General features: G+C 36.6%; 1 protein-coding gene across 11 annotated transcripts; it reads right to left on the bottom strand.

The window, feature by feature from the left end:
- Positions 1-3,242: 3,242 nt before the first annotated feature.
- On the bottom strand, positions 3,243-17,298 carry LOC104906560 (protein GAMETE EXPRESSED 2). 11 transcript variants are annotated; one of them, XM_019252405.2, is made up of 16 exons: positions 17,180-17,298; positions 16,357-16,720; positions 15,629-15,955; positions 15,116-15,322; positions 14,942-15,027; positions 14,697-14,838; positions 13,148-13,456; positions 11,869-11,993; positions 11,241-11,458; positions 10,921-11,148; positions 9,848-10,071; positions 6,088-6,326; positions 5,282-5,438; positions 4,216-4,379; positions 3,825-3,898; positions 3,243-3,657 (listed from the first exon to the last, which is right to left on the bottom strand). In XM_019252405.2, the coding sequence occupies exons 1-16, from the start codon at positions 17,243-17,245 to the stop codon at positions 3,540-3,542; spliced, it is 3,048 nt and encodes a 1,015-aa protein (XP_019107950.2). In that variant the 5' UTR covers positions 17,246-17,298; the 3' UTR covers positions 3,243-3,539. The 11 variants fall into 11 exon arrangements, 9 of the variants coding, with proteins under 9 accessions (XP_019107950.2, XP_048497419.1, XP_048497420.1 ...); XM_048641462.1 differs by having other exon boundaries at positions 15,116-15,205; XM_048641463.1 differs by having other exon boundaries at positions 15,629-15,814.
- Between the last annotated feature and the right edge of the window lie 8,350 nt (positions 17,299-25,648).

The raw sequence follows: 25,648 nt of genomic DNA, 5'->3' as shown, positions 1-25,648 counted from the left end.
GTGAGACGCAGTTCCATTTTTCCTATAAGTAGGCCTGATTTTCATACAAATTTCAGGATGGATTTTACACACAACTCTCGAATTTTATATTAGAAATACAATTACGAATTCTCTCTACAAAACTTCCCTATAAAAACTCATACCTTTCAAACACAAACACATTCAAATCTACATACTTTCAAACATTCATATTTTTAGGCTTGACGATTGCTCGTTGGAAGGTTGTCAATCTCGCAGACCCAAGCCACGATATGATCCTGAGGGTCCTTAAATAAATTCTCTATTTCTATATTGAAGTTATTAACTATTCTTTCATGATGTAGATCTTTAATATAAAAATCATGCCTTTGTACATTCTAATCCATTTTCTATACTTTATTTTATATTCTTATTATTATTCATATCTATACATTATTATATGTTTGCCTGATTATTCTATACATATTATTTGATTGTCCAGCTTTATTGCTTTTATCACCCACATGTTATATATTTTTGTTGATCACTAAATAACTGTTCTAATATTAATCAGATAATTTGAACAACCTGCTAATAACCTTGAAGTTTGATTACATAATAGCATATCACTAAAAGTAGTCTTTTTATGTGTTTCATGAACCAATCTAAACTAATTATTTTTTGAGTGCTTAAAACATTATTTGGTTATTCTTTTGCATAAACATTGACAGAAGTCGTATTTAGTAGAGGCTAGCAATAATGGACAACATGATTCCTGACTATGTTGTACCCTCACCCGTGAACTCAATCTTTAGTTCATTTTGACCATATATGGAGTCTAGATAGGGAAATAAATCTATATTGGATAAGTCCCTAATTTGTCCCTACGGTTTTTCAATATCCAAGTAGGTTTATGAGTCTTCCTTTAAAGATTTGTTGGCGACTTCAAAACAATTTTTTATACAAAAACCATTACAGTGGGGGTAGTCAAATACAAATACACGCTCATCATGCGTACACGAAATAAAAACACGCCTACAATTTGGCGACTACGTACTAGGGAGGATTTTAAAAGATTAATTTTTAAAATGAGTGGGTATAACTTGAAAAATACGGCTTATATTCTTTTTATGCCTTAGAATCACATTACAGTTTTGCATATGCATCGCTATTGTTCAGCCACCATAAGGACAATCTACCTTGCTTCATTATCACATGTTCTATGTGTGTGGTCACTCCCGTGGGTTTGCACTTTTTCCTTGCCAAAAGGTTCCCCTGCAATAGCGCTGGATCTTAGTTATAAGCAAATTTACCCAACCATGACATTATTCTCTTGTTTCTGACTTGAGAACTGGAGTGCGTCTTACACGTGGCCACCTCTTTAAGCAGAGGTGTGAAGCGTGGGATCAATCTCTTAGTCATGGACCATTTCAGATTTAACTTAAACCTGACCATAGTTTCAAACATAGAACTAGACTTTAGGTTGGAATTTTTGTATCCATGTTATATGACATTTGCTTGTGATTGTATTTTTTCATGTTATTAACTTGTCAAATTGTATGCGTCATACCTAAAATCGCGTCTAAAAAATCAAAAAGATCGTCAATTGGCTAAAACGTCGCCTAAATCCCCGAGAAATATGTCGGGGGAGTAGTGCGCCAAGCGCATTAAGTTGCTCCTGGCGCACCACTCTCGTGCCAGACGCACGACGCTGCGTCGCGCGCAACAATGCTTCGTGGCACGTAACCTGTACCACATGCTTTTCGTGGATTTAGTCGTCATTGTGGTCGATCCTATGTTGGGTCCCACTGCATTCGCATAAAAGCATGATCATTTTAGGGGTCTCACCTAATTCAAGCATAAAAATCAGTCCTTTCATGCAAGGTCGAGTCTGGCCTAAAAAATGTGCATCTAGAAAAGTGGTCATGGTAGAGTTAGAATTGTCATGCATGCATGTCTACCTTCTCCCTGCTACCCAACTAATCTTCCCTATCCATCCTACCTTTTCATATTCATTTAATTTCAAAAACATACATCTTTCAAAATCAATCCTACACCCATGTTTATTCTACCATTTTCAAAAGCATGTATGAATCATCATCATACAAGACATTTACAAAAATATATACTTTCAAAATTAATCCATCATCTTTTCCTACCAAAAGATAAAACAAGGGATTGCTTTCAAAAATAAATTTCAAAAAATTCTAAGCCTAGTCCAAACACCTTCATACAATCCAAACAACTCCATTCAATCCATTTACATTCATTCTAAGCCCATATGCGTTAGAGTCCATTTTGTATTCGTCCTAGGCCCGTCAAGCCAATGTCAATTTTGGATTGTGTGATATACGAGTAATGCCAAAAATGATGCCATACTAATTTCATAACCCAAAATGGAAACTGGCTATGGAGCTTCTATGCGGTCATGTCATGATATTGTGGTAATTCGACCAAAGATCTTCAAGTTGAAGTTGTTTCCTTCTCTTTGCTTAGCTTCTATGCTCGACTTTGACTTTGAAGGAGAAAAGTGAAGATTCTCTCTTATAAGACAGACAATTGACTTTATTAATACGGTTTTTTTCACCAGGTACTCCTGTGGTTTTCAAAATTCATGGGGTACCCCTAATTTTTTTTCAATGCACCAGGTACCCTTATTATTGCAGCAGGCCTTCGAAATCAGTTTGTGAAATCAAGAAAATCAATGAAGAAGGAGAGTGAAATTAAGAACAGCATCCGCAGGGGTGGGGGTGGGGAAAATCGACGGGAGTTGGGGAGGGGAGGGGGCTGCGAGGGATGAGGGAGGGTGGATGCCGCGGGGGTGGGGGAGGGGAGGGGTGCTACGGGGGGTGGGGGGAAGGGCGGCTGCTGCGAGGGGTAGGTAGAGGAGGGGAGGGGAGGGGTGTTGCAGGTGGTGGTGGGTGGGTGGGGTAGGGGAGGGGTGGTGGGTTATAAGGTAGGGTTTAGTTAGTTAATTAAGGTTAATTAGGGTTAATTAGGGTTTAATTAGGGTTAGAGGGGTGAGTTAGGGTTAATGACTAACGAAAACTTAACACCGTTAGTCATTAAGGGCATTTCATACATTTGTTTGAAACGGTAAGGGTACCTGGTGCATTAAAAAAAAATTAGGGGTACCCCATGAATTTTGAAAAACCACAAGGATACCTGGTGAAAAAACCCTTATTAATATAACAAAAACAAATACAATACCAAAACAAATAACTTTTCGCCATAATAAGAATGTTTTAGTCAATTTAGACAAGTTTTTCATCAACACCAATAAATTTTATCAGGAAAAATAATTATAAAAGTGCTTGAGAGTGTCATGGCTATCAAAGTTACTACAAACAAGGTGCTGAATCCGTGACACAGTGAAAACATTTGGAGATGAAACTTAAAAAGAACTTTTCTATAATTTCAAGATGTATGCCTAGACTTTCTTCTTGCAGAGATGTGAAACAAACTTATGGTATTAAATAGAAGAGATGCAAATCATGCAATACAAGCTAGTCTCAGAAGTTGACAGCCAGCAAATAGCCTTAGAGTCAGACCCATATATTTCACTGATATCATTTCTATAATCACATCTTTGCGCTCCTACTTCTCTCAATTGAAAGTGATGGTAAAAGTTTTGCATCACCCCGCCAACTCCGATAACCATCTGCTGTAAAAGCTCCATGTCCACTTTGGTGGCATGACCTGAATGATTTGATCAACATATCAAAACATACTTATTGCTTCACAATCAACAAATGAAGATGCAAGTGCCACAAGCATTACAATGCCATTATACCGAATTATTTTGATAAGTAATAATTCTTGAAGAACATCTTTCTATCAATGAACTTGTCAAATGTGGTTCTTACCGCTGGCGGAGGTTTGGTCTCTCTCTTGACTGGAGCTCCCCTGCAGCAACACTCCCTTTCTCTGCTACCTTTCCCTGTCAAGAGACAAGGAGCATTTGCAATATGAATACAACAATGAAGGAAAGGCAAGGGAATTGGATACATTCGTTTTCCTTTCACTCTAAATAGAACAAATCTATCTGATGTTGGAACTATTTGAAAGGAAACGCCAGTTCATTCTTCCCTCCCCTACCTTTTCCTCCAAGATTCTCAGATCATTTCAAATTTCTTAGGAAGTATCTTTTTTCCTTCTTTCTTCTTATGTTCTCGTTGTTCATAGATCAGGGTAGATTGATACTTTTGACTTTCAGTGAATGCACAAATACTAAGTAGACGAACTCAGGACACTCACCTTGTCTTCACCAGATATTCGATTGCCAAAAGCGGCATCTTTCTCTGAATCCGGCTTTCTTTGCTCATTCATCAGAGAAATTGCACATCTACAGGTGTAAAACAGCAATAAACTTCCAAGTGAGACCACCCCAAGAAATTCCAAAATGATCATGAATCCTAGAGCTGTGGTACAACAAGTTTGTGTTAAGAACTACACAAGAATAGCCATTTAACTCTGAAACATTAGGGCCTAGTTATGTTCCCAAAGCATAGAAAAAAGGAAATGGAAGATGTATTGCAGTAATCACTACACTAATAGGTAACCCTTGATTCTTGAACAAAAGACACACACACTCATTAATGACATCCTTTGATCTGGATGGATTTGCATCGATGCTTCTGCCATGCCCATTTAAGATCTGTTTATTTCAAGAAGTTCTGTTCTGTTTGTTTAGCTTTCTTAATCATTTATCGTTGCGTGAAACATGTTCAAATTCAAAACCCTGGATCAGTGGTTAATTCAGTCAAGGAACTATGTGAAAGTTAAATCACTCAGTGAAGTTGCTGAATAGCAAATAAGAGATAGAACATCTGAGCAGGTATACACATTGTGCAAGCATTCTTAGCCATAGATTTCATTTGAGTCTCTTGAAATTGGGCTTTAAAACCAATACAATTCAGCAAATGGTCAAAGAGGTTCTCTTGAGCTTGCAGCCACTTCAGACTCTAAATATCCTGTTTCAACACGAACAAAAATGACGACCATAGAACAAACGAGAAAACATTCGTCCCCAATTTGCCAACTCATCTTTAAAACTCATTATTTTTATCCCAAGTCACTTGAGCTTGGCTACTAATGTTGAACACACGAGTTTGAGTCTAGGTGTTGGACTCAGCCATCTCATAGAAGTTTTAAATGCTTTTTGGTTCAAAATTAAGTGTCAAGTGTCCACACACCTGCAATGTCTAAATTCCAAGGCATGAATTTGAGGTGAAGTGGATAACTTGAGTAACATAGATTACGGAAACAAATTTACAGATTAAGGAAACAGAGTACTCTACGGAAGCAGTCTTGTGATACATACCATGTGTTGCCCCAGAATTCAGTGGCTTTCTTTTGATGAGATTAATATTAACCTCTGCAAGAAGAGGCTTTGATATATTTTCTGCACAACCAGGAAAACATCCGTAGTTTCCCATGTCATTTATCACTATTGTTAATATAGCAGCATATTCTGTATCCTGTGTAAGAAAATGTAGTCAGTTTCACAATATTGATGTCTCCCAATGCATGGATTCAAAGTACTAAATGCGTTATAGGTCAGTGCAAACAAAGGACAGAATTCCAACAATGGTCAATATTAAAAACTACCAGAAAAAATTAAGGAAGTATTAGATCAAACTGGCTGAAAAGATGAAAGCTTAAAAAATATGCACTCGTTTTACTTTAGTGAACGTGTACAGAAGTCCTCATGCACAAAGTCGACCATTGAACTACAGGCTCAAAGCTACTAAGTTCTGGTTCCAAATTATTACGCTCAAGACTGGCTACTTACGTCAGTTTTAATATTATCTTAAATAGTTTGGAAAGATTGAAGTCACAATTGTTAAAAAAGACAAACAATCATGATCCCTGACACTTGAGTTTTAGGACTTATGAGCATCTTTCTCATGATTTCTGTTAAACATGATTAGGTGCTTGAACTTCTAACAGCCCATATTGTTTTCGAATGACAATTAGCCTCATCAGGGGATAAGGCTTATACAAATTCACCTTCTGCTACATTATCATCTATATCATTAAGCTAATAAGTTCTACTAAGTAATCCCTTTCTGAGAATTGAACCTATGGCAAAGACAACAAGAATGACAACAAATTATACCTACTTACGTGATATATTAGCTGTTTTAGTATATTATTGCAGTCATCAACTGTTGCCTGAAACCTCAAACCTCTTGCCTTGACCACTAAGTGATCTGATATAGTGACAAAAGTCTGAAGCGGCTGCCATTGGTAACTATTCTTTAGCTTCAGCTCTGTGGTATTGACAAGTTCCACAGGTAGGATGGCTTCTAAAATTCCAGAAGTTACTTCCATGGAAAAGATAATCAGAAAGCTGGACTTGTTCCCTGCATAATTACTAGCAGGGATATCATTAGTAGTTTATTCCTTCAAATAAGAAAATAATATTAGAGGAAAACAAATAATGAACTTCATATCTCTGATTTTAAGCATTCATGACATGAAAATATGTATAGCATCTATCATTGCTTAATACAAATTTCTAATCTGGCACTCTTGACAACTTCAATTTTCAATTCCATAACAATATATCTGGGATTCACAACTTAATTCTCCCCTTCATAACCAAGGAAAAAGCTGCAGCAATGGAAACCAAGTAAAAGCAGTCCAAGTTGTAAACTAATCATAACATGCATAGTGGAGTGAAGGTCTTTCCGAGCTCCAAGTCAAAGCTGATGCATACCAGGCTTTCACTTCATTCCTAAGCCAATCAGGCAAATTTCATTGGCATGTGATATAAGAGAGTAAGTGAAAACTAATTTAGCCACGACCTGAGCATGTAAAAGTGGCACATCAGATGACAAGTTTGATTGAAACGCCTTTGGGCATAAAATTTGTTAATACTGCACAGAAAGTGCTTTTCGTAAGAACATCAGAAATGTATGAGAATTGTGTCCGGCTAAGTGGATGTGCCTTGGTGTACACTCAAAGCACGGTCACCCAGCCTTTAGTAAGCAAAAGTGTGATACTACTGAAGCAAATGTGTGTTTCCACTGTTCAATGGTGACAGCAATGAGCAATAAATGTTTACCGGATGGATGAAGTCTTTTAACGTAGCTGCCAAGAAATCCTTTCTGTATCAATAAGAAACTTCTCCCATTGATGGACCAAAAACGAACTTCATCAAACTCCTCATGGTTAGAGCCTCATTTCATCTTCTACATGTTCTTGGTTTTTATGCTAAAAGATTAGAGAAACAGAAAGATGACGTTGAACCCATGGAAGGTTGTGAGAGAATAGAGATACATGCTATTTCATACAAATGTAAGTGTTAAAGGTACTGTGTGATGTTAATTATATTATCTACATATAGCACCTTCTCACTCCTGACTCCCCTCATTGTTAAAGTTAGAAACTACACAAAGATCATTTAATTTATAAATAAAACTAGCATAAACTCATTAATAGGGTATTTGAAGTCTTTCAAACCTAAGCTTATACCTTCCTCAGGCTAGGCACCCACCAAATACCACAAACCAAAATAAGTGATAATTAGACTTGAGAAGAAGAGAATGATATTGACACATTCTACCTTTGTGGTAGTTTGGTTGGATGAAGGAAGTTACACTGCCCAGGAAATTTCAGGTCCCGAAGTTTCAAAATAGGAAATGCAATTATTTGTTTGTCCGCAAAAAATAAGGTATCCCATGGGAAGTTTTACTTACCTAGGGAAGACAAATCAGTAAAAAAATGTCTCTACTTTGTGGGAAGTACAAATTCTTAACAAGTTTCCATTCCAATATTTCTCAACAAAACATATTCACACTTTTCTAGTTCGCATGTAATTTTTTGTCATCCAATGACCATTTATTACACAATTATATGTTTACAAAGCTATATGAAGGTCCTATCTACTAATAGATACCCGAAATGTTGATGTATATATATTAAAAGATAGTAAATTCTAAAACTGGTGGATAAGATACTCTGCAACTCCTCCAAACGGAAAGCCATTGAGCTTCATGCTTGAAGCTCTGAGGCCTGAGCTATACTTTACTGTGAGTTGATCACTTCAGTAAACTTCTTCAAATATGATATTTCTTTTCCACATACACCATTTTTCTCATATTGCCAACATGAACAACTTGTTTAGGTCGAAGCTTTGTTTATTTTCCATTTCAAGGCCATTAACACATTTCATTGACAAAAACAAAGAAATCACAGATAATATGCAGATATTGTATCTTCCACACTAAAACCTGATAGAAAATCTCAAACTTGGAACTCCCTGTTTATTTGACAGGAAACCTAATGATATATACCCCTACTTAGGCAATGCAAATTCATCCTGGAACAACGTCCAAAGCAGCACCGAAACATGAACAGGTTGATGTTGGTTCTGTACCTATTCTTGATAGTAATCAATGTAGCTGAGAAGTGTGTATTAGGTACATATTTCTACTCAAATACTGCACATGCACCAATTAAATCATGCAGGGTCAACCTTACTAACAAGAGTAAACGTGAGCCAATCAATTCTGATAACAAAATATAGTAGAACACATTCAAATATGAACCTAGGAAATGTTGTTAGAAAATAATCTAACAGGACACAGGTATTAAGAAAAAATTGGAGTTTTAGATAAATGCACAAGCCAAATCTTGACTGTAATGAACTGGCATCTCTAAAGCGGATTAAAGAAGAACATTAATAAGGGAAACCAATCTTTACTTGATAATCTAGAAATTGACAGTAGAATAAAGATAGTAACAAGCTTTTTGAGAGGCTTGTTTCGCTCCCAAAACTAAACTACTAAACCCTCCAACATTTTCAGCATAATTTCTTCTCTTGTAATCTCCTCTATTTATCGCAGACTTGCCTATTGTCTCCTCTAACTAACCAGCTGCTTTCCTCCCAAGCTAACATAATAACTAGTGTGTATTACCAAAAGTACCCCTGCCCCCTAGGCTAGTCTATTACATTGACTATGTTCAGTGAGGTATTACAAAATACTATGCCCTTTCTTAGCAGGAACATCATTGGTTTTGTAAAAAGTATGAAAAGTGATGGAGGCATGTATTGCTGTTGACAGACATGATATTCCCAAAAAGGATGTATTGGTTGTCTTATCATGCTTATTAGAGAAGTGGGTAATCTGTTCGGCGCAGCATAAGAAAGAAAGAGAGTAATCAATTATGGATGAAGTATTATTCATTAATCATAAATGTTAATTTCGTATTTTTTATTCTGCCAATGATCATTGGGTATTAATCAGGCATGATTGTGTTTGATAAGGGGTTCAATTAAAAATGTTGCTAATGTTAGCAGCTAAAGTTGAGCTTGTAGTTCAAATTTCTTCATTGGATTACCTCTAACCTCTTCTTGAGGAGTCATAATTTTCCTCTAAGAGTTCCCACTGACCAGAGATGTCCAGTATTCCATACATCTCAATTCTCATACCAGGATCTCCTTTGCCTAATTTGTCTCACTATAGGATGAACCCTAAAGAGAGTAGAATTGAAAAGGCTTATATAGGACATTCGGACAAAGATTGATACAACATAGTTATATCCATTAGTACTATAGCCATTAACAAAATTTTTGTGCTTTTATTTATTTCCAGTGTCTAGGCTAGATGACATGTTAAATAGCATGGCAGCATTTTGAAGCTTCTCTGAAAATGACATTAGATGAATGGATGGTTTAACTTGTGGGTTAACTATTGCATAACTGATGCCTCTAAAAACTAAACTTATCACATTTAGTTCAACCTAAAGGAAGCCCTTCTGGACTCGACAAGTTACAACTACTAATTTGTTCCAGACTTTTACTCTACTGTTCTATCATCAAAAGTTAAAGCAACCACCGTCCTAATCCAACTGTCAAAGTTTCAAGTTATAGACATACCTGGAAAGTGAAGCAGATCTGGGTCTCCAATCTCAAACCTATTCGTTTTCTCGTAGATCACTGATCCACCGCCTTCATTCTCCTCCAGGATTATGTGTTCAGGAATGATTATAAAAGGAGGGTCGTTGACAGGTTCAATAAAAATTGTGACATTCAAATCAGTAACTCCATTTTTGTTCCTCGCCGACACTTTGATTGTGTCCTCACCATAAAAGTTTTCATCTCTAGTGAATGCAAAAAGAAAAAAGTATGGCTTACATAAGCAGGAAAATCCACCAAAACCAACCAAAGACAGTATAGCGAAGGAAAGAGAAGGAACTTCAGATTCAACAATATATTTCTTTCAAGAAGAGAGATTGTATATTATATTACCTACTAAGAATAAAGCTAAAATTGCTTGCAGATAGAAATATACATTATGAAAATGGATCGTCAAAAAGTTCTTGAGCATATGAAGAATTCAGTATAATATCAACTCTGATCTTCAACAAGGTGTCCAGCATCAACCTTTTCTAGTAGAGCAAACAGGAAGATTCCATACTTATTAACACCAATTGTTCAACATTTCTTGAGCAGAACAAATTTCCAAATCACATACAAGATTCATATGTCATGGAACTGCTTATGTTCAGGTCTCATGCACTTAACTAAGATATAAGTAGAGTATAGATAGCAAAAGTTCATTTTGATGCATCATTATGAGATCTGAAGTCTCCCAATCCATAGTTCTGACTTCTTTAACTAGTTTCTCCAAATCAGAGCTATACCATACATCAGTCTACACTCTAAACTATAAAGGGATAGACTCGTGAAATCATTTTAATATATGATTTAGTAAAACAATTACTTTCACATCAGAAGTTGATACAATTTAAGACAAATTACTAATCAGAGTTGGTCAGCTTTGACTACCTAAGTCAAATAATCTGATTCTCGAAACCATAGTGGTGAATGAAAACACTTTATGAATTGCCAAATGGTTGAAATTCAGAAACATGCGGAGAAATGGGCATCCACACAGATTCATAGTTAAACACAAATAACTAATGTATAAAGCGACTGGATCCATGTACCCTAGATACTGCATTGACTGAAGAACCATATTGAGGACTTCCACATGGCCAGACAGAGACAATGCCTTAGCTTCTTCACCATCTCTTCTAACAGACAATCCGCTCCAAATTGGTTCCCAGAATTGCATCATCATCGGGGAAAGCGAAACTGTCCCGGAGTTTGCACTTAATGTTACAGAGACGTTTTCCAGTGAATCAGGATATACGATCTCAATACCATGGAATCCACTGCCATAGCAAAGAGCCAATCAGTTTCCTTATAACTCAGGTGAACTATGTAACTAAAAGTAATCTTCTCATTAATTCCAATGAAGCATTACCCAAATTTTGGACACACGACGTCTTCACTGCCCTTCAGCGAAGTAGGCAAAGAAAAAAACTGAGGTGGGATGCTAAGTACTGCAATGAATACGGAAGCAGTAGCAGAATTCCCATTAAGGTCACATATTGTGTATGAGAAAGAATCATTTCCATAAAATCCTTTGTAAGGTGTATATCTGAAAAGGAGTCCACTCTGCAGCACAGAACCAGAAAGTGGCTGCAAATCCATAAAAGCAGGATGTAAGGGCAGTTGAGAAACTCACCAGGAAAAAACATGTTTTATACATACAGTGATACTTTAAGAATACCCGAAAGAAAAAACACACAACTTTTGACTAAAAGTTTCTTGTCACTGACAAACTTTGCGCTTGTTCTGACATATTCCCTTTACAAACTTTGGAATGAATAATTTTGATCATTTTCTTCAAGATAGACTCAAACTTTAGAGAATCTATAAATTAGGATGTGCCAATTTTCATGATATGCTGCATCAGTTCCTTAGTTGTGGTGACTGCAATGTAAATACACTACCCACCCATACTACACTTGCAGAAAGCTTAAGCGAAAAGAAAGCCACATGTTGCTCAGAGCAGATAATACCAGAAGCTCATTCAAATATAAACATACAGTGGAAAATCCAATAACTGTAGCGTTTTCACCAGCAAAGTAATCATTTTCAAGAACACTGAAAGAAATTGATTCGTCCTCCCATACAGATATTGAGTCATCATGAGCTTTAGGAAAATAATCACCTGCGAGACAGGATAATAATAGATGTGAAGTACTAAGAAGTTGTTTCACCAATTAGAGACATACTCCAAACAGATATAATCAACATTATAGGGAAAGTATATATGAACAGAAACCATAAAACAGAACTTTTATAGATTAATAATCTTCGATGAATCTACTAAATCATGTTAGTTACAGTTTGTCATTCTTTCCTTACTGAAAACTTGAACTTATGGGACAGTTATCCGTCACCATTAGCATTTCTATCTCTAACCTTTCTTTTTTTGAAAAAAGATGTTGATCACAAGGCTGGGAAGTCTAAAACTATCCAATTCCAAAGATCCAAGAGAAAGAGGGGTAAGAGCCAATAATTAGGGGAAGAATAAGCCTATCAAGTTAAAATGTAACTTTGACTATCAAGTCCACACATGCCAAGTTAAAATCTCACTTTGACTATCAAGTCTACCACATGTCAAGCAATATAAATATCACACATATGAGAGTATAAGCGAAAAACCTTTTGTCCTTTTAAATACATATGCAGCCTGACAAGCAACCCTAATGTTCTTCAAGAATGTGAACAGGACACCTAATTAGCTCATATTTTACAGGCTCTAACTGTATTTTGCAAATTCACGGAAACAAGGGAACGCAAAATTAGTCGATAAAGAAAGAAGACTTTGTGGAGGCCAGTCATTTAAAATCAATAAGGGAACGTACGTTAGTTGATCATGAAAGATATGAAATGTATAAGACTTCAACCATTGAGTAATTAAAAAACAAAAACCATATAATGTAATAAGACTTCTTAATGTGACAACTTAATTACTAAAGACTGATAACAATAACTATATCTTTTTCATAATACTCTTTGTCAAGTAACTTAAGAAAAATATCTGGGAACCTTGCTTGAGGTTCTCTAATTAGTATAGCATCTCCAATGAAGTATATTTGTAAAAGATCTAAGTTTCATTTTCAGAAAAATAACAATAACAACCCCAGTATTGATCCACAATTGGCGAGGTATCTGAACGCCTTAAACGGTTTAGAATAGCAGAAGAGTCTTTAGACAAGGAAATAGGATATCTTAGTAACTTTGAACAATACAAAGGTCATGATAAAGAGACAAGAGAAGAAGACAACTTCAATGTATCCTGTAGTTAGGTGCACTTACTGTTGTATACATTGACCCCGAACGGACAAGGTAAGAACTTGTTTCCATTAAATGTTGCACATAGTTCAAAGGTGCCTGTGTCATTAATCTGATACTGTCCTGTATATGATCCATTGTTGTTGTCCACAAACATCCAGGTTACAAAGTCAGAGTGGTTTATAGAACCAATCTCCACTTTTAGCTTTGATTGCTGTGACAAAACTGGGTTGTAAAATGAATCCATAACCTGAATGATGACCTCGTTCCTCACTAACTTCTGTACTTTGGGTTCATATTTCACGACGCTTGACAATGACATATTAACCTCACCTATTGCATGTACCAAAAATGAGTTAACATGGTGGCATGGTGCAAAAGCAAATTCAATGAAGAAAAAACAAGGGATGATATCTTAACTAACAGAAAAATATCACAAGTCTTAGAAAACAGTTCCATTTATAGATGTATACATCCTACAGGGGACCTTGAGAATAAAATGATTAACCATACTAGAAAAATACTTGAGTGTAACAGACCACGAGCAACATGACTTGTATATCTGTACACTATCAGCAACATCATGCTTTGACGAGGCACATACTCTACGGATTATGTCGTTAAAGATTATAAGGTTTTCTCAACGGCAGTGTAAGGCTGAACTGCCTTGTAATGGTGAAGACTCATTACACAGATGAGCTACATGCAATCTCACCAAATTTTAATCCACACACGTAAGTTATTACGCAGTTGAGTAACTTAATACAGGCCAGAAAAAAGAAACGCATTCACTGGAAAATATAAAGTTATATAGTCAACAGACAGAAACCATGCATTCACATCATGGACTAGTGATATCTATTCAGCAGTAATGGTCGTGTGAATGATCAGAAGGTACAAGGCTGACTATAAATTATATACAATGATTAATCAAATTCTAAATTGTTGTGCAATTTGTGTCTTATATATAGTTTGATGACATTTCCACACTGTTCTAAGTTTTCATAAACTACCAAAAATTAATATTCTCACAAGGGAGAGGTCATTTAGAAGTCCAAAACAATTGATGCCTTGTGATCAAATGTTACACCTACTTAAAATTGCAAATTTGTCATCTGAATTTTTTTAAAAAATCTGGTTCCTAGTTAAGCTACAAGTTATATTTCTTCTCCCTATCTTTCTAACCTTGACAAAATTCTATGAAGCATATAGCTTGTCATGAAGGATTAGCTTTGTTTATTTTCCATTTTGTACAGAAACAAGCATGGTGGATTTACTTTCCACAGGAACAAGATCATACTATCTTTGCCATCTTGGAAAGAGAACTTTGTGTTCTCATCAGTAGTTTAGTCACATATTCAGTTGCCATGGTATTATAAGCTCTAGGAGAAGCTACTATACTGGAAATCAAGCTACTCCAACTACTTTTCCCTTTCCCTTTTTTTTTTTTATTCACTCATACGTTTTTCTAGGCTTTCTCTATCTGCCAGTTGTAAAGATTAAAGAACAATAGTTTCTAGTGCAGACTCATAGGATCTCACAAATTCATGGAAAATACAGAGCTTTCAAGTACCTGATTTCACTTCCTTCTTCAGCACCTGACCTCCAGTTAATGGAATATTTCCACACAAAACAAGAATTCCATAGAGTCCACTTTTTTCAGGTGTATATAGTACACCATATGCATGTGCCACAACAGGCTCGGTACCTATAGACTTTATAGGGAAAAGATTGTCATTAGTCTCTCAATAGGTGGAATTTTGGATAAGAGGAAGGCTAGGTAATGGTATGAAGAAATTTGAAGAATGTGGTTCATACACTATTTCTGTGGTCAACTGATGGACTAAGAAAATCTTCAACGGGACTCACAGCATTATGTGTCAAGTGCTGCACAGACCTACTCCCTGTGTTATTAGTGTATATGCCCCTTGATCAGTACAATAGCAAGAACTAAAGGATAAAGAGTTATGAATATCATTCAGGTGACAGTACCATTTAACTCCTCAAGAGGATAGATTTTAGGCAGCACCATATATGAGTCTGTCATCCATGCAATTTGTACTTGAAGCATTCTCATTTCAACTGGACAGGGATATTGATACGCATCTATTAGATGAACTGAAAATCTTGCTTCTTGTCCAGCAACTGTAATGTTCAAACCGGATCCATTGATGATGCTTTTGGACCCATCGCAGTTATCTATTCATATGACATATAGAAGTCATTTAAAAGACTCAACGAGCACAAATTGAGCAGAAAGATACACGGATTGCCTATATAACTCCATATTAAATCTAACTACATGCACTGTGAATGGAGTTCCTTTTCTACTTGCTGAGCTATGCTTACAACAAGAGACTGTCCGTGCTTCTGAACAGAAAAGGGCGAAAAACTACCATATTGCAGGTGATAGGAGAGGCAACAGGTGACATGACAGATAAGAAGGAAGCTTTCAGGAAAAAAGAAAGAGTAAACAACTGAACCAATTTATGTCAGTATATTTACCAATAGAAACAATAAACTCATAAGGTGTATTGGAGATGCTTGTGTTATGCTTTGCATCATATACTGTGAGTAGAAAGTTTCCCGGCTCCAGAGCAGTGAATGAAAGTAATTGGACTCCTGGGGAAGATACTCTGAAATTGAGATCTGGTACAGGCATGGATAATTTTGTACTCTTCTCAACAATCTCTGCGTCAAATGAATATAAGTCTGAAACTAGGTTTCCATAAATATCCAGCTGATAAATGAACATTTCCATTTGAGATTGATACTGTGCTATGTTTGTATCGTACTTCCACTTTCCCACACACTTGGAGACATGAATTGGTCCTGTTCAAAGTTTAGCTCATTAAATTGTAAATGTCAAAACCAAATGCAACAGAAAGGATCTACATCTACTCTAACTCATTAAAAATTTCTAGGCATTGATATCAGTAACATGAGAAACAAGAAGAAATGTGTTAGTGACACCAAAGTACAGGCCATCAAGGAGCTTCTACTGTCCAAGTAACAGTATCTGTTATCTTTTACGAAAGGTATGAAATATATTGAAAAAAAAAAAAGCACCACACAGGGAATGTTTTGACACGCAGAAACCGGCAATGTCCCTACTCTCCCTAGGGTGTCCTCCAAGAGGAGACACTTGACTTAGGCTCCCTTATTGAGATATTAACAGAGTCGCACCTTCAAAAGCTACAGCAGAACATCAGATAGCAGCAAGTATGATATACCTGGATGAACTACAAAGGGGAGGGGAGATCCTCGCAAAGTTTCATTGCGCCTTTGTACATGCAGCAAAAGATCTCCAGCCGATGAAGCAATGAACTCAATCTGAAGATAGCCATGATTATTCCATCCGAGGCAGGTAACAGTGAGACTATTGGCAGCAGAATTGTTTACGAAGGATTCAGAAACATCAAAGATATATGAACTTAATTCTGCATTTGTTGAGGGAATAGTATTCCCCAAGGCATCTTTAGGAAGTATCAGAGCCATAGCCCTTGTCCCAGCCACAAATTCATTCACATAATCCATCCATGATACAATAGAAACAGCTGGATGCATTGGCCCTTCATCAACAACAATAATAAGTGTCTGGCACATCCCAAATATGAAAAACAAGGAACAGAAATTTCTAAGTCTCATTTCAAGCAATACCATTAAACCTCTATCATGTAAGCTAACTCTTGAGGATTTTGGTGTCCACGTAAAAAACTAAAATACCATCTCTCACAAGATGATTGACATTATATTAATATAAAAAATGATGCAAACAATATCTAGTCAATGGATTTCGCTGCATATGAGCGTGATTATTTAATATTTGCTACATAGAAATAATGTCAATTTTTTCTTTAGATGAACTCTGTGAACAAGTTTTATTAGCAATTATTTAAGGTTATTAGTGTTAAATTGTAAATAATACAAATTTTCTTTCTATTTACTTTCACACAAATCTTGTGCATATAGGACTAGTTTACAAATTAAAATAAGGCAGTTCCCGAGTAGTATATTATGTTCACATGTTCATCAACATTAGTCTCCAAAACTTACCAGGATTAACAAAGAAATGGAGGGAAGAGTCAAGCACCGCGAAACGATCATCTGTAATGAGGACATTAAACACCCCAACAAGAATAGGAACAAAGGAAATAGTCCAAAAGTTAAGATCATCCCCAAAACTCAAAGATAATCCAGAAATGAAAGTGCTATTTCCAGCTTTTTCATTTACAGAAATTGTTGGGTTAAAAGAAAAATTATAAGAATGGGGATCAAAAGTGCCAAGAATTTTAATCTTTATGGTTGCTGTATCGCCTGCAATATATGTGTCCTTGTCTTCCAGCCAACTAAACACAAAAGCCGGCTTCGACTCATCACCTGCAAACGGTAAGCAAAACATGGGTATCATCTATTGCAGAAATCATACTGTTTTCATTTTTTATTACTGAAATTGAAATTAAAGAGACACAAGTACTTGGGTCAGCGAGAATTGAACCAAAGGCGGCGAAAAGAAGTAGGAAGCCATAAATGAGAGCTTGAACCATCATGATGAGAGAAACAAGAGTTTGAGTAAGCGAGAGAAAGAGATCAATATGTATCTGAGTTTTAACGGTTATTGGAGAAAGAGCAACATTTTGGCGGGGAAGTTTGTAATAACTGATAACTGATAACTGTCATTAGGGGGGTTATGATAAGATTACCATCGTACCCTTGTTTTACATGGTAAGTTCTAAGTAGTTATTTGACATTTCTATTATAGCTCTCCAGGAGTTTGGTGTCCACCTACCCTATCAATTTGATATTCATATAAAACATGTTTTTATAGCTTGATTGCATATCCTAATCTAGTTTTAGATTAATAGGAGACTGAAGGAGGCAAATTTACCCGCCTATTTCTCAGTCATTGTCTGGCTATGTGTGGGGTGATGGGCCATGGCTCAGTTCTGCGGCGTGGCGGTGGTGTGGGCAGTAGGTCCTGTAGAGAGGCATCCCTGTTGCGGCAGCGTGCTGTGGAGCGTGATGGCTTTTCAGTTTTCAGTGGACTGATTGTGCCGCTTTGGAGTGTGGAGATAAGAAGCTTGATTTGTGACTTGTGAATAATGCAGAACTGTTAGGATTATTAGAGACCATAGCAGTTATGGTGTTTGAGCCGCATCAAGTTGAGAAACTCATGGCAAGAGACCGTCGGAGTCCAAAAGACAACACCCTGCGAGAAAAAAAAAAAAAAAAAAAGCGGGCCCACAACAAAAAACACCGAAGAAAGAGAAAAAAAATTGATACATAGAGTAGGAATTAACACTGCATCATTTGCAATCTGTAATTGGTTCTGTTTCAAAGAATTCAGCCGCAGCAGGAGTCATTATTCGCAACAATAGTGGAGACTTCATTTAGGCCGCAACCTTTAGTTTAGGCACTGCACCCGTTTTCGTGGCTGAAGCTATAACTCTTCACAAAGGATTACTCCTACCTCTTCACAAAGGATTACTCCTAGCTCTTCACAACCAAATTGAGGATCTACACATCGAGGGCCACAACCTATTGGTAATAGATGCAGTAAAGAATATCTGGCAAGCTCCATTGCAAATTCATCTCATTGTTGAAGACATAAAGGCACTCCTACGTCAATTCAAGTCCTACACTATTAAGCATATTTATCGTGAAGCAAAGCAGACTGGATAGTCAATGTCGGTCACTTAGTTAGTTTCAATTTCTATTTTAGTCAAGTCTCTTCTTCGGTTTTAAATGCAATCCTTGTAAATGATAGTTTAGGAGTTCCCCTCGCGAGGAGGGTCTCCTAAACATCCTTCCATCTTACCTTTATAAAAATAAAAAATAAAAAGCTGTAATTGCCTTGCAGTGTCTTTGGGTACACCACCATCCCATCGAAGATGAATATTTGGAACTCCCTTTTGGTTGAATGATCCTCGAAAGACTTTTTAAACATTTCTTCTATACCTATATTGTAATTGATTTCTTCTTCTTAATTGTCAGTTGGACGTATAATCAACATAAAAGTGACTAGATTCTTAGACTAAATTTGCAAAGAATAGATACTTGCAATTATACATCAAAAATTGTAGTTGGTTTGAACCCTTTTTTTAATAGGAAAGATAATTGATCTGAAGACCAACCCCGACTAGGCACACCAGTTTAGAGGTTAGCTAAAAGGCTAAATAGCACATAAGACAACGGGCTTAAAGACCCACTGCCACCACAAGTGAATTCCCCAATATATCATTGGGATGAGGATTCGAACCCTGGGAAATGCCCTAAATTTGGGGTGGTACCCCACTAAGCTACCACCACTACCTCGTTGGTTTGACCCTTATATGGGCTTACGAACATTATTGAAAAAACTGGCCTTTTTTTCTCCAAGAAATGTTGACAAGTGATGTGTCAATTTTATATAGATTATTTAGTGCAATTCCCTTAGTTTTCAGAGTCGATTTGAGCTCGAATTTTGTGTGATTTGCTATGTTTGGACTTGTTCTGTATGTTAGATGTTTTTGTGCAGATTAGGCATCTAGTGCCTTTTATTTGAGTTGCGGAATGAAAGTAAAGTGGTCACTTGTAACCCATAGAAAATCCAACAAGTTCCACAACAGGTCTGGACAAAGAATTTGCGGAAGAAGCCAAGGAGCAAATTTCGCTCGACCGGGCGACACGAAAATAAAAGGCATGTTTGCTCGGCCAACCGGACAAGAAAGAGGCCAAAAACTCTTACGCGCCTGACCGGGCGGCCTTGCCTGGTTGACCGGGCGAAAGTCCTCCTCAGCTCGTAAAATTTGATCATCGTCGTCTAACCGAGAGGTTTTCCAGGAACATTATTTTTTGTCTTTTTTAGCTGGTTTTGTAAAGACTATAAATAGGTTTTTAGTATTTTCGATAAGTTCATCTTTTATTCTTTGTTTTTAGGTTTGAACACTTAGTTTATTTCTCTCTAGCTTTGTATTAACTCTTTGCTTTCAAGATTATAAAGATCGTTGATTTCATTTCCATTGCTGTTATACTCCGTATTTTTTAGAGTTATTCTTTTATAAGTAAGAAAATATAAAGAATAAAGCGAAAGTATTTTAATATTGTTTACAAAAAGATATACAGTTTGGGTAAGCTGACAGTTATAACTTAATTATACAACCTACTTATTATACCTAATTATATTATGATTTTGTTTTATTTTATTTTTGAAATAAATAAAATAAGAAATAGAAAGTTGATTTGGGAGCAAATGATATTAAACTTAGGTTTATCATCCTATAAATAGGAGAGAAGGAGAAAATACTAATGAAAAAAATCAGCAAACCCTAATCTAACTAAGCCTCAACCGTTTTCTTTCCTCCCCAAATTTTATGTCCTCTGTTCTTCTCCCTCATCACTATTCCCCTCCCCTGAATCTCTTCGACCTTTGACGAGGTCGTGCTTGTGTGCGTGTGGTGTTCGACGGGGGCGTGTGCGAGCGAGGGAGTCGAGGCGAGTCGTCGGGTTGCACAACAAGAATGTCACTCCTTTCCGTCCGCCAAAATCAGACGCTAAATGACTGATGCAAAACCCCTGGTCGCTAATTCTCCAAATAACGTCCGCAAAGCGGGCGCTAAATATTCATCGTCTGAAATTTCAAATTTACTGTCTGAGACAATGCAGACAGTAAATAGCGTCTGCTATTTATAAATTCTAATTTGCTGGATATTTGATGCTAATTAGCGTCTGCACATGTCTCAAACGGTATTTTACGTCCGCATCTTCAGACGCTAAATAGTGACCGCTTGTTTCAGAAGCTAATTAGCGTCCGGGAAACGGACGCTACAGTTTGTGCAGCAGACGCTAATTGATCATATTTTTTTAATTCATTTTCTTCCTTTTTTGCTTACAGTGGACGTTAATTGCACTACGACAGACGCTAATTTATTTTTATTTTATTTTTTGGAAAATAACCCTGAGTTGTGATATTTGAATATTTTTTAACCTGCTTCATTTTCCAACAAAATATACTAAAGCCGACCGCTAATGCGCCGAATTCTGCACTAATGACCTATTTGCATTAATTTGAAATTCATATATACACTCTAATAAGTTAACATAAATTCATACATACACAAACATAAGTTAACAGTCTTAACTAAATTATATGTTCTCACGTCCCGAAAAATATACAAGATAGATATTGTAAACAATAGTAGGAGCCTAAGTCGCAAACGCATCACCACCGCCGGTGGGGGGGGGGTCTCGAGGCCCGGTAAAGGGGAAGGAACCACCACATTGGCTCATCATCTGGATGTAGCTCTCCATAGTCTTCCTCATCTGCGCTAGGTACTCCTCAAGCACTCTGCGCTCCTCCTCTCTCTCCATTTTCCTGGCGAGGCGTTCCTCTTCTCTCTCCCTTTGCCTTGCAAGGTGCTCTTCTTGTTCCCTTTGTGTGGCAAGTCGTTCCTCTTCTCTCTCCTTCTGTATCCGCTCACGTTCTCTTTGAAACTCGATTCTCTCTTCCTCGAACCTCGCGGAAAACTGAGAAAGCATGGAAGGAGTGCAACTGAAGGATGAACTACCTCCCCCCCCCCCCGAAGACCTCTCAAAATAGAGGTCTGCACTCGTCCCCAAACCATAAACCCATCCTTTCTATCTGCCGCCGACTGTCTCAAAGAAAATCTGGTTCGGGGCCTTGTTTTCCCCTCTTTCTTGACATTCAGCAAGAGTTTTGTCATAACTTTCCTACAAGAATGAGTTTCGCAAGTTTAAGACACTTAGCCAATGAAAATGAGTGAAAGTAAGTCATTTCGAGCCCTTTTTTAGGTTTAATGTTCCTATAATCCAACCTCTATGCCTATTTCAAGTTCTAATGCCTCATGCAAGTCCTAAAATACTCATTTAAGCTTTCTATTACTTGGTTGTATGATTCTAAGCAAGTTTAAGACACTTAGCCAATGAAAATGAATGAAAGTAAGCCATTTCGAGCCCTTTTTTGGGTTTAATGTTCCTATAATCCAACCTCTATGCCTATTTCAAGTTCTAATGCCTCATGCAAGTCCTACAATACTCATTTAAGCTTTTTATTACTTGGTTGTATGATTCTAAGCAACTTTAAGACACTTAGCCAATGAAAATGAGTGAAAGTAAGCCATTTCGAGCCCTTTTTTGGGTTTAATGTTCCTATAATCCGACCTCTACACCTATTTCAATTTCTAATGCCTCATGCAAGTCCTATAATACTCATTTAAGCTTTTTATTACTTGGTTGTATGATTCTAAGCAAGTTTAAGACACTTAGCCAATGAAAATGAGTTAAAGTAAGTCATTTCGAGCCCTTTTTTGGGTTTTAATGTTCCTATAATCCAACCTCTACGCCTATTTCAAGTTCTAATGCCTCATGCAAGTCCTAAAACACTTGGTTCTTCCTATAATCCAACCTATACGCCTATTTCAAGTTATAATGCCTCATGCAAGTTCTTCCCATGTAGTTGTTCTGGGGGTATCGCGTCATTCAATAAACTAGCAAACCCATCAACACACCTGTGTAGTAGGTTATACTCACACTTTAAACATATGACTCTAGAAGCCATCTCCAGCACGGACATCTTGCTCCCTTCATACAAGGGATTCTCGGCCGCCTTGAGAAGGTCAAAAAACTTCTTCGCGTCACCATTCAGTTCTTTTTCAACTGAGTTTGAAAGTGCAAGCATGGCATGATCTTCAGTATTCCCTAAAGCATCCATAACCATATCCATATACAGATTTGACTGAGCGGAAGATGAGGAGGACCCCATAGCACGTTCACCATGACATAACTAGTCAAAGTAATTCGGTTTAAAACCTTTACTATACAAATGTACTTTGACCGTGTCCACATCCAAGTAACGCAAGCTATTACACCGGATGCATGGACATTTTATCTTGTCATCATCATTTAAATGAGGATTTTGTAAACAAAACTCAATGAACTCATCAATCCCTTTCACAAACTCAATTCTAAGGGAACGCGCACGAAGTCTATTATACATCCAGCTACGTTCCTTCCTTTTCATAATTTAAAACTCTACACACAACTAGAAAGTAAGTATCAATTCACTATATTCACTACTTGTTAATAGAAGTACGTACTATATGTAGCAGACAAATATTAGTCAATTTATGAATAATAAGAATTACTAGCAAATCCAAAAGATTAACAACAACACTAGCTAAGTAATAAGTAAATAAAGTAAGTATATACTAAATATATTAACAAATATATAGTGAACATATACTAAATATACACTAAATCTATTATACTAAACATATATTTGATATATACAATCAACTCAATTCGATACAACTAAAAAATACATATCTTTACAAAGCACCTAGAATAATAAGCCCTTGATAATATAAATTTGATATGTGACCATTAATTGTACTTAATTCTCTACGTCTAATAAATTAATTACTCAATTTGTCTAAAGCATGTAACATGAAGTACTTTGTTATTTAATAATAGCAACAAGAACATAAAGAGGTTGTAAAATTATCATTAACAACATCACTTCACAATTATCATGAATAAATTAAACAAGTTGATGAACAACACCAATACTAAACATGTTCTTTTATCAACAACACATAACATATTCAATTATCAACAACAACAACACTTAACATATTCAATTATCAACATTAAATTATCAACAACGACAACACTTAACATATTCAATTATCAACAACAACAACAAATTCACTTAACAACAATGCAATTATCATCATCAACAACAACAATTATCACTCACAACAACGACAACTATCAACAACAAATATGAACAACAATAATACATCAATAATACCAAGAATCCCAATCAACAACAAGGAATTCAAGTCAAAAATCAACAAAACTAAGATATAAATTCATAGCTTAAGCAACTGTAGAAGAGAGAGAGAGAGAGACGGCAGCTAGCAGCGGCGGGGCTCCGGCACGAGTCCGGTGCGAGTGAAGCTGAGATGAGAATCGGCACGAGTCCGGCGCGAGTGAAGCTAAGGGGAGAGTGGCGGCGATGCGCCGGCGACAATGGAGGCGCGACGGTGAGGTTAGGGTTTGGTAATGGTTGGGGGAGGCGATAATGAGAGCTCGTCGAAATGTGTTTCAAAGGGTCGATTTAGATGCTGATATATCAATTTATTTAACGTCCGCTAGGCCGACAATAAATGGCTAATGTCAGACGCTAAATTTAATATTTTTAAAAAAATTAAATCAGCTGCATTTACCGTCCGTTATTCGGACGCTGACCTCTTATTGCTGTCGGTAAATTACGTCTGCTTTGGTGGAAGGACGCTAAATTTAGGAATTCAGACACTATTTACCATCTGATAAAAGACGGACGGTATATCGACTTATACCGTTTGCGTAACATGACGGACGCTAATGTTAGACGCTAAAAAGGCGGATTCTTGTTGTGTCGAGCGAGGTTGTGCAACGCGAATCGAGTGTGGTGCGAAGTCGCACAATGTGTCGAGGGTGAGTGTCGAAGCGAGGAGTTGTGTGAGGCGCGCGTTGTGCAGTGGGTTGTGCTTGGTGTGCGAGTGTGCGGTGGTTCCAGGGTTAGAGCGTCGTGATTTGCTGTAAGAAGTGTGGTTCGAGGGTGCGCGTGCAGTGGGCTGTGTGAGGGTCATTTTTTCGACCGTGTGTGGCATGCAAAGTGTCGCGCGCGAGGCTCGAGTGGTTGTGCTAAGTTGTAGGTTGTGCGTCGTTGCCAAAATTTCGTCGTCGGTGATTGACGTCGGCGAGACTGTTGGGTATAAAGATAATAATAATATAAAAATTCTCTTTTATTACTCAATATTGTATAATCTGATTTTGTAATTTTAAGTTGTAATTTAAGTAAGATATAATTTGATTAAGTTTGTAAGTTGATTTAAGTTTGTAAATTTGATTAAGTTTTGTAAGTACATGTATAAAATAAGTAAAAGAGATCAGATTATTAGTTATAGTTGTAATTCTTATAATAATCCTGTTATCCAAATCTGATTTTTGGTAATACTTGGGTATAATGGTTAAAGTTGAGTTTGTAAATGAAATATACTAAAAGTTAAAGAAATCATATTCTTGATTATACTATTAGTTCCTAGGATGATTTTAATTCTAAATTCTGATTTAAATTATACCTATTTATATTAGTTTAAGTTTTGGTATTATGAATAAGTATAATGTAAGCTAACTAAAATTAGATTGGTAAACACATTATTATTAGTCCCCAAAGACGTTACTTTCTATAAAGTTCATGAAAAAAAGGAAGTTTAAATAACAAGATTGGTTCTTTTTTTATATTTTGGAACACTAAGTTTTATCTAGTTAGTCAAGTTGTTTTTAGTTTAATAATATCAAGGACGTAGCACTGAAATATTTCATTATTTGATTAGGTCCCAATTTTATAAGCGGAGCGTTTAAATATTCAGCGAAGATTCTTAGTTACAAGGTATGTACGCGTACTAGTTCAGTTGAATATGTTAGCATCATGTTAGATTATGAATTCTTTCATTGGAACCTAGAATCATGATAGGGAAC

This window comes from Beta vulgaris, chromosome 3 (genome assembly GCF_026745355.1).
Source record: "Beta vulgaris subsp. vulgaris cultivar EL10 chromosome 3, EL10.2, whole genome shotgun sequence".
Lineage (NCBI taxonomy): Eukaryota > Viridiplantae > Streptophyta > Magnoliopsida > Caryophyllales > Amaranthaceae > Beta > Beta vulgaris.
The sequence above is the reverse complement of the archived record's forward strand: the minus strand, read 5'-3'. Positions and strand labels throughout refer to the sequence as shown.

Bases quoted from the DNA above. Each gene is read 5' to 3' on its own strand.
- LOC104906560 (XM_019252405.2), bottom strand. From the start codon at position 17,245: ATGTCCTCATTACAGATGATCGTTTCGCGGTGCTTGACTCTTCCCTCC. The intron at 14,839-14,941 runs GTATGAACCACA...TTCCCTATAAAG, and splicing joins CAGTTGACCACAGAAATAGT to TCTATAGGTACCGAGCCTGT. The intron at 3,899-4,215 runs GTGAGTGTCCTG...GTCTCTTGACAG, and splicing joins GAATATCTGGTGAAGACAAG to GGAAAGGTAGCAGAGAAAGG.